Here is a 9,842-nt window from a genome sequence, read left to right as displayed (position 1 = left end):
GAAGGCACCAGAATCACTCTCAGCAAAGTGGCTGCCCTGAAGACTCCTTTTTTTTTTTTTTTTTGGTGAGGAAGATGGGCCCTAAACTAACATCTGTTGCCAATCTTCCTTTTTTTTTATTCTCCCCAAAGCCCCAGTACATAGTTGTATATCCTAGTTGTAGGTCATTCTAGTTCTTCCATTGGGACATCGTCACAGCATGGCTTGATGAGCGGTGTGTAGGTCCACGCCCAGCATCCAAACTGGCGAACTCCAGGTCGCTGAAGTGGAGCACGTGAACTTAACCACTATGCCACTGGGTCGGCCCTCTCCCTTGATTCTTAGTCTCGCCTCAAATTTTCTCTTAAAGATACTGTGATGGAGGCCGGCCTGGTGGCAGAGCCGTTAAGTTCAGACATTCCGCCTCGGCGGCCTGGCGTTCGCTGGTTCCAATCCTGGGTGCAGATGTACATACCACTTGTCAAGGCCATGCTGTGGTAGGCGTCCCACATATAAAGTAGAGGAAGATGGGTGCCGATGTTAGCTCAGGGCCAGTCTTCCTCAGCAAAAAGAGGAGGATTGGTGGTGGATGTTAGCTCAGGGCTAATCTTCCTCAAAAAAAAGATACTGTGAGGCTGGTTTCTGTTACCAAATAGATGTGGCTACTTAATAAAGAAACATATCCTTTTTTATTTTAATTTTAAAATCCAGAGGCAGGCCTTTTGGCTGTAGGAGGGCTCTGGGCCCACGCCCCGGCCTTCTCTGTGATGGTGCCAGGTGCCGGGAAGGAATCTTCCAGCTCCAGAGCTCTCCTGACTTTCTCGAGTGCACAGAAACTCCGAATGAACGCCAGCTGCTTGCTCAGGCCCGTCCGCACGGACACCTCCCCGCAGGAAAGGCCCCCGGAAGGATGGCTCTGAGGGCAGGGCTGCTGCCCCGGGGCTGGTGGCCCAGCGCTCGGCCTCACGTGCTGCGACCCGTGGGATTTGAGAGGATCGGTTCAGCTGATCCAGGCTCCACATCCGTTTCAGGGAGAGCACCCTGTGAGCTGGTTGAAGACACGGATAAAGCACGACTCGGCGTCCCCTTTGCAAGAGCTGTCCTGCCCGCAGCAGGCCTGCTCTCGGAGTCGTCCCCCCTCCCCAGCCACTCAGGCCACCGCTGGCCCTCTGGCGGCATCTTCTCTCCTTCGACTGGCCTTCCGTTTTGACGCTGTTCAAGCAAAAGCACTGCTGCTCTCCAGGCGTCTGTAGTGCGGGGCGCTGGGCGGGGCCCACAGAGGGCAAGTCCGCCCAGGCTGGGCCCCACAGCTCACCGCGATTCTGAATGTGCTCAGAGTCACAGATGCCATCAGGAATCTGGAAAAGCCAGGGACACCCTTCCCCAGATGGAGGACCACACACAGCACATAAGGTCACACACATCGCCTGGGAGGCCAAGGCCGCTGGGTGCCGGGTCACAAGAGGCACATGAATGACCACTGGGCGAGGCGAACTTGGACGCGTCCCTGGCCATTGGGCCTGCAGGACTCAGAGATCGAACCCATCCCTTCTTCCAGGGGACAGTGCTCCGGAAGCAAAGCCCCCAGGGGCCACGTCTTCCCTTGGCCATGTCCGTCCCTCCTTTCTCAAACATCGGCTGAGCCGGCTCTGGTGCCGGAGGTGAGCCATGAGCTCTGATAAGGACTTCACAACCCCAACCTCAGTGTCCCGCGGGGGTGCACTCTGGCTCTGTCACCCCCAGGCATCTGGCCTTTGGTCCATCTCTACTCACCGGTGCCCTGCTCCTAAGTGGATGACACGGCCCAACCACAAACCCAAGAAATAACACCGCACACTGCCATCTTCCTAAAAGTCGTTTTATTGTAAAACCATAAATACAACACTGACATGAAATCATTTAAGCAACTGACCCTCTCTAACCATTAAAAGGATGTCTTCTTGCCTTGGCATCAACCAACTGGGAAATCATGTTGCAAGATTCGAGGGGTAGGGGGAATGCGGAATTCCGGGCTGGGGCTTTGGGTGATTTAAAGGACCAAGCGGGACCTTCCTCTTTTCCCTGGGGAATGTCCCACGGTTGGACAAGAACAGACAGGTAAAAACAGCAACATTGAAACAGCTCAGTTTTAAATTTTATTACTTTGTAAAAATCTTTTTTTTTTTTTTTCTTTTCCTTTTCCTTTCCTCCATTTGACATCAGTAAGAGTTTGAAACATCACGAAACTGATTTGGCTGTAAATGGAGAAACGGTACCAAAACAAAGCGAAACGGAAAACTCAAAGGACAAACAGAAAACCCCTAAATAAACCCTCAAGTTTGGTCTCAGGGGGGTTTTCGTATCACAAGAACCGTCAACTCAACCCCCATGCAACGGGACTCCTCGGAGAGCTGCTGGGCCCACACCGACGACACAGGAGACCGCGAACAATGTCTTTTGTTAATTAACACAGCAAGGGTGACACTAGGTAACTTTTTTTTTTTAAATACAGTACATGGTACACAGGGTCCCAAGATGGCCCTGAATAAACCCCCTGTGGAGACTTGAGCCAAGTGCTGGCTGTTTATAAAAATATTGTGTTGCTACAAAAGTATAAATTAATGCTACCGGTATTAAGAAATATTAAACACATAAAACTTATAAGGATTAAGAAAAATATTCATTAATACCTGTAGAAAACTCTGGCCTAAAAAAGATATTTTTTTTTTGTGTTTGTTTTTTTGTAAATTTTTTTTTGTATTTTTTTTTTAAGATGACTTGAGTTTCTTGCACTTGAAGAGAGAGACACAGTCGGATGTGTCTATGGTATTGCCTAGAATGTCTTAACTACTGAGAGAGGATGGGGATGCACGCACGGGGTGACCGAGTGGGGCACAGGAGGGAGGGGGCACCAAGGCTTTCTTGAGATTTACCTGATGTGAAAGAATCACTGATGTGAAGTTGTAGGGGAAAAAAAAAAAAAAAAACGCAGGACTGGGAAACAACTGAAAATAATTTACGCTTTTTAAAAAATATCTCTACTTCAGGTGGTTGTACAAAATGACTTCCTGATGTATGGGGTCTGAATGGCCCTGGACGCGCTGTCCGCTGGGTCGGAGCTTCCAGCCCCGCAGGTCCCTCTCTCCTGGCTGGTGAGTCCCAGCCCCATGCCAGTCCATGAGCTCGCTCACTGCCTGGAAACCCAGCCCCCCTGAATGGGAGGGAGGGAGGGTCCCAGGCGGGGACCGGCTGGCACCTGGGTTGTGAGAGTAGGCCCTCCCTCGGGCTGGTCTCAGCTCCCGTGGTCTCGGCCAACCTGGACTTCAGGAAGGACCCCAGGCCCCTGAGGCTGCGGACAAGGCTGGGCTGTGCCCCTTTAAGGAACTTTGGTTCGAAGAGTCAAGGTGCCCAGTGGGATGCGTGGGTGGGTCGGAGCCTCGTGGTCTTGATGCTGACACCCATCTGCAAAACCAGCAAGTCCTTCTGTGTACAGGAGTCGAATCGCTAAAGCAACGCCCGTGGTGGCGGTGGCGGTCAGGGGCGGGGGGGGGGGGGGGCGTGAATATGACAAACAGCAACCTAAGCAACCACCGACCGCGATCCTCCAACGCCAACGAGAGAGGAAGAAAAACGAAAACAGCAACAAGAGCTCCAGAAAACCCTGCAAAGGGGAAACCGGGAGGGAAATGTGAGAGGGAAAACACTGGATCATTGGTTCACCATAACTGGCCTAGCAAACTTGAGCCACAGTGAGGAGAGGGTTAGGCCCCTGCCAGGTCCTCCCACAGGCCCGGCTGGATAGGGGGCAGGGCGGGGCCGACAGGAGCCCATCTCCCATCTCCAGGGCACAGCCTGAGCCTGACTCAGCCTCCTGGTTTTGTCTAAACCAGTGGCTTTTCCAGGAGCCCTCCTTTGGGTACCCCCAGAGACACAGGCATCGCCGCTTCCCTAAGGCAGGGGTGAAGCTGTGAGGCCACCCCAGCTCAGTGGGGCAGGAGGGGGCACCCACCGAGCCCCGAGCCCCTCCTCTTCCCGTCTCTGCAAGCACATCCCTCATGATGACAACATCCAGCAGTTGTCCCCTTCTGGGCTGTTTCTCATGGGACCTCCCTTCTCCGTTCGCATCCCAGCTTCATCTCAAACCTTTCTTGTGAACCTGCGGCCCCCAGAGAGTGCGTGCTGTTCCCTGACGTCTCTCGGGGGGGGCCCCCCTTTCCAAGGAGTCCAGTCCAAGTCCAGGCAGAAGCAGGTGGCCTCGCGCAGGCCTGGGGGCCTCCTCGAGGCAACGGGTCAGCTTCACAGTGGAAAACGTGCCTCGTGGGGTTTTTCTCTGGGGGTTTCCTCCAAGTGCGGGAGAGAGAGGAGCGAACTGAAGGGGAGGACCCTGGCCGGGCTGCAGACCTGGGGCCAAAAAAAAGGTCTTGCTGGAATCCTGGAGACCCGTGACTTCTCGACCGTGTCACTGGCCTGTCCTCCCCTCAGTAGGAACATTGGTACCTTTTCCCAGCCGAGAGCCAATCCCGGAACGCCAAGCACGAGTCTGACAGGCGGAACGGGGGCCAAGCATCCTCGCTCGCGGACGCGGCAGATGCTCTGTGCCGTGAACCCGAGACAAGGTGTAGACAGAAAGCTCTACTCAGGCGGCCCCAGGGTTTCGTTTCCTGGTTTCTAACTACCATCCGGAGGGTGGCCTGGCGGGCTGACCTAGGCACAGGGAAGGGAGAACGGCGTTGAGACAAGAGCATCCACTCACGAGGACTAGGATGCCACCAGTGTTCTTGGTGGAGCTGAGACCACCCCCCAACCCTCTGGGCTAAATCGGAGGGAGCACCCACAAGGCTGTGTCCTCCGTTTGAGCTTTGGTGGTGAAGCTAACCGTCTCAGAGGTATGTTTTGCCCACCTCCTGTCTGGGGTGCATATATGTAAAAACCAAGGCCATTTCTGTCCTGGGAACACACGGCTTGAGATGAGTTGCATCCAAGTCAGCCAACAACCGACCACCACGAGCTGCCAATACAACAGAAATGGCCCAACTTCCTGGTCGGCCAGCCCCCAGGGGCCCGCGGTTGAAAGTCCTGCAGCGGTCACACGACTGGGAGGCAGATGACAAAATCCTTCCGAAGGTGGACGCCAGGCTGGGTGGCAGGAGATAAACTGGAGGAGCCTCTCCCCAACCTTTGGCTGAACCAGACCTGGGATAAGGTGGCTATTGCTGGAAAGAAGGGGCCAGCGGCTGGAGGTGTGAGATCTTTGGGTTTTATTAAGCGGTTCCTCGCAGAGGGTTTGCCCCATGGGCACTGTGCGTGGGACAAGCAGACGGAGGTGCCACCGTGGCACAGCCTTTCCTGTTGGTGATGACAGTTTTTGGGGAACCAGAGGTTGCAACAGAGAAATGAGTACCTGCCACCTTGTTACCGTATGTGGATGAGGCAGCCCCAGGACACAGCTTGCACAGTCCCTAGGGGCCTTCACAGCAAACCTGCAGAGCCAGGCAAGCCCTCAGGATCGAACTGAGGTGGGAAGGGAGAAGAGAAAAGGAGGGAACACGTATGACCACTTATCTAGAGTTCAGCAAGACTTCTGGAGTTTTCCTTCTGGAGGGCAGACATCTTCATGTTCCAAAGAGAATACAGATATCTGGGCTTGGTCTCTGATGGCTTCGCAAGAAAGTGAAATGCCTAATTTCTACTCAGCTAGCCCAATCACCGGGGCAGCGCCAGCACGGCTCTGCTCTGAGGCTCTGCTCCCACCGACCACACAAAGTGGGCAGCGCTAGTCCCCCTGCGTGGTTCAAAGTGCCAGGCCGTGAACGTCCCCCGGCGGCAAAGCAAAGCTGGGGGACCTTATGCTGTAGGCATATCTCTCATCAGCAACCTTGCAGCCATCTTCTGGAACGCCCCTGAAGGTCTGAGCCCAAAGTCTGTTGATGCTTCCATACTCCCCAGGAAGTGATGTCAGTGTGGATGTCAGTGTCCAGTGTGGATGGAAGCTCCTCTGATGACGTGATCCCCGACGGAAATGTTATGGAGGACATATCGAGAACGTCTCCAGGAGGGGAGAAGCCATGCTGGTTCCCGCGACCATGGCTTGCTTCTCACTCTGACGCATCTCAGTACATCCAAGGGTTCGTGCTCATAAAGCAAAGTGGGCGGGCCTGGCATCCAGGGCCACGTCTGGTCCACCCTCCTACGCCTTCTGGAGGTTTTACACCCGCTTTCCTGCCACGGGCCTGGGGCAGGGCTGTTGTACAGTGCTTTTTGAAGTCGAGGTATCTCACAGTTGAGTAATGCTTTATTACTAGGAAGGGATGGCGTGGACTGAGCCCCCAGGGTGGCAGAAAGTGCCTTTGCAAAGAGCCCCCCACGATGGCGGTCATTCTTAGCCAGAAGCCCTTGGTGTGAACATCTCTATCCCACCGCCATGGGCACCGGGGGGACGTGGGACCACCAGCACTTTATTCACTGAGAGCTGGGGTGGGGGTGAGCACGGACCCCAATGGAAACACCTCTTGGGATGGGGCCGGGGTCACCCCCTGGGCATTTGCGCTGAGAGTAGAACCTAAACTGCTCGAGGAGAGAGAAGCCTGAAGACATCTTCACAGCGTCAAGTTGAACGTGGCCTAATGCCAGTGCACCCTCAAGACATCCCTCGTTTGGCCCACAAGGCACCGTGCTCAACCACTGTCCTGGAAGGTGGCGGAGGCCGACGGGGGGACCCCCAGGGCTGCGGGCGACGGAACCACCGGAACCCTGGGGTCCTGGGAAGGGAGGGGAGGCCGTGGGTCTGAGGTGTGACGGACGTGAACGTGGATCAACTCGGGAGTCCCTGGGGAGCTGGAAGTGTCAGTGATGTGGCGAGTAGTGTAACGCACTCTGGGTATAGCCATCGGACCTTCGCAGGACCAGACACAGCGGGTCGGGAGGGCGGGTCTTCCGCGTACATTCAGGAGAACTCCTAAGCCACACGCTTCCCTATGGCTTCCAGCAGAACCCCCCTCTGTGAAACCCATGACTCCAGCCCCACTCCTGCTCTCCTAACAGCACAGCCAAGTTCACGGCCTTGGTTGTTCAAACATACAGAAACTGGACCGTACAAGGAAAGGCTAATAAAACCGTAGGATACTGACTATACCACTGAGATGAGCCAGTTTACAGTGTGACTTGAGGAACAAAAAGGGCAATTAAAAAAAAAAAAAAACCCAAAACATAAGTTATAGACATTCAGTGCCTCCTAGCAGAGTCTAAATCAAATTTGAAAAAACAAAACCCAAAAAAAAAAAAAAGTAAAAACTGCTAAAATGTTAGGAAAAAAAATTATTAAGGAGTGGAGACAGGATCTATACTTCTTTGAAAAATGTCTTTCTTCTTTTCTATCTTATATTAAAAAGCAAAAAGTCAGCTTTATATTCTTAAAGTCTCCTTTCCTGATTTGGGAAGATAGATAGGTGTGTTTCTAAGGCGGCCGCCCCGGGACACGCAAGGGTGCCTCGAAGGCAGCAGCTCAATGCCCTGAAGGTGAAGAAAAAAGTCCAGTGCAGAAACTGTCCATCTGATGTAGGCTGGAGCGTCCATGGCAGAGCAGCCGGGGAGGGCGGGGTGTGATGGGGTCACGAGGGCTCGGGCAGGGGGACGGAGGGGAGAGGGAGACCACGGGATGAAGGACGGGGAGTGTCAAGTCACTTCAGAACTCAGCTGCCTGAATATCTTACCACACCAGCTTTCTACCCATCTGCACACCTGAAAATGGAATCTTTAAAGCCCCCTTAGCGAGAAAAGGAGGGGAAAGGTCTTCCCTCCCCCGCTACCACTCAGCTTTCCTGACACACCCAGTTTGATACACACGCGCCCAGGAGCAGACGTGTGCACGTGCACCAGGGCTGCATGTGTGTGCACGCGTGCACGAAGCTTCCGCAGCCACGCGGACGAGCACGGAGCCTCCACGCCTACATGGGTGGCGCACACGTGTGCACACACACACACACACACACACACACACAGTGGAAAAAAAAGCACTTAAGTTTCCAGGGGGCGTTATAATGAGGTCCACAGTGTTTAGAACTTAAATTCCTTCTCTTTGTTTGCGACAGTGTTGTGTGTATTTTTTTTTCCTAACGTCCTCTTCTCTCTTTTTTTTTTTTTCCTTTCTCTTTCTTTCTCGTTCTGTTCCCAGGGAAGGTCTTAAAGCATGTTGGATTTCAGAAACATGAGTTTGTTCATGTCTTCTGGACTGAGCAGTCGTCTCCTTTTGATTAAAAGTGCCTGTTCACACATATTTACACACCCGCTCCTGGCCCCCACGGCCGGAACCGCCAGGAGCCAGAAGGCCAGCTTGGCGAGTTTCGTGTGCTTCTGGGTTACGCACGACCAGTACTGGAAGAGGTCGGGGGTGGCCTGGAAGAGGGGCTCCTGCAGGTAGTCGTACACCTCGTTCTTCCCAAGCCGATCGTCCTCCTGAGCCGCAGGGCTCTCGCTGGCGGCGGAGCGGGGCTTCTTGGCCGCGGGCTCGAAGTCAGCCTCCTCGGTCCAGGATTCCTTCACCTCGTTGATGAGCTCGCACACCTTGCCGATGATCTCCTCGTGCTGGTAGGGTGGGACGGGCCGCAGCTTCTGCTGCGGGTCCAGGATCATGGCCACCTTGTGCGCCGGGTGCACCTTGAAGTTCTCCTTGAGGGCCTCCAGGAAGAGGTGGCACAGCTTGCTGACGGTGCCCGCGTCGTTGGCCTTGGCCGTGAACAGCTTCTCGAGCCGGACGTAGGTGGGCAGCACCAGCTGCAGCGTGGGCTGGCTCTCGTTGCTCAGCTCGATGACCGCCTGCTTCACCGGCGTCAGGATGGCGGCCAGGTTGCTGAGCAGATGCTTGTTGAGGCTCTGGATGAGGTTCATCTTCTTGGCCCGGCTGTAGAACTCGCAGATCTGCTCATAGCGCTCGTGCACCAGCAGCAGCGAGTCCGTGACCGAGTTCCAGCAGGGCGGCGGCGAGGTCTCCTCCAGCGACCCGAAGGTCTCCTTGGCGAGGCCCGTGGAGCCCGCCAGGTCCTCGCACACGTTGAGCAGCTCGATGACCTCGTGCATGCTGCGGGCCTGCAGCGTCCGCTTGCTCAGCACGCTCTGCACCACGGAGTTCAAGGCACAGGCTGAGCAGCGAAGGCACATGCCGGCCTTGGAGAAGGCGGACGCGCTCACCCGGCAGTCCGTCACGTACACGGTCCTGATCTCCGACATCACGAACTCCGACAGCACGTTCTGCACCCAGTGGTGCACCAGGTCACCGCTGTCACGGATGTCCGCGCCCTTCACGCCCAGCACGTAGCTCTTGATGTGGTTGCCCTCGGCCTGGTAGGCCGTGAGGATGTAGCAGGAGTCGGGGCCCACGCTCTGCGAGTGGCAGGTGACGCCGATGCCCAGGCAGGCGTTGCTGCCCAAGGCACAGGTCACTTTCACCTTCACCTGGTTGTACATGCGCGGCAGGTGCTTCAGCGCCAGCGTGTTGAAATTGCCCAGGATCTCGGTGACGGAGAAGGCCCCGTAGCGGGCGCCGCTGTCCACCAGCGTCTGGGCCAGCTTCAGGAAGTCCTTCCCGCTGACCACGCTCAGCGCGCCCAGGTCGGCGCACATGACCCGCAGCAGCCGCTCCGCGATGTTCTGCCGCTCCTTCTCGGGGATCATGCTGTTGGGTGTTAAACCACTGGTCGTGGCTGGCAGGAAACACAAGGAGAGATGTGATTAATCCTGGCATTCGAGGCTCCATGGTCCGGCAGCAGTCTTAGTCTCTTAAGCATCTAGTATTAGGAATTATGAACAGGTTTCATCTTGCACACAGATTGGTGGTACTGACTTTAACATGTGACTGTCTCACAGGAGTAAAGTTCTATGATTGATTAGTG

At 55.1% G+C, this 9,842-nt stretch overlaps 1 protein-coding gene across 9 annotated transcripts in view; it reads right to left on the bottom strand.

Moving 5' to 3' along the window:
• Positions 1 to 757: 757 nt before the first annotated feature.
• ZNF618 (zinc finger protein 618) overlaps positions 758 to 9,842 on the bottom strand; it is a 124,186-nt gene continuing 115,101 nt past the window's right edge. For all 9 annotated transcript variants that reach the window (XM_046667701.1, XM_046667709.1, XM_046667736.1 and 6 more), the window contains one exon: positions 758 to 9,653. In XM_046667701.1, the coding sequence (XP_046523657.1) occupies positions 8,137 to 9,653 (1,517 nt within the window). In that variant the 3' untranslated portion in view covers positions 758 to 8,136. The remainder of the gene's footprint in view (positions 9,654 to 9,842) is intronic.

This window comes from Equus quagga, chromosome 1 (genome assembly GCF_021613505.1).
Source record: "Equus quagga isolate Etosha38 chromosome 1, UCLA_HA_Equagga_1.0, whole genome shotgun sequence".
NCBI classification, from domain to species: Eukaryota; Metazoa; Chordata; class Mammalia; order Perissodactyla; family Equidae; genus Equus; species Equus quagga.
The sequence above is the reverse complement of the archived record's forward strand: the minus strand, read 5'-3'. Positions and strand labels throughout refer to the sequence as shown.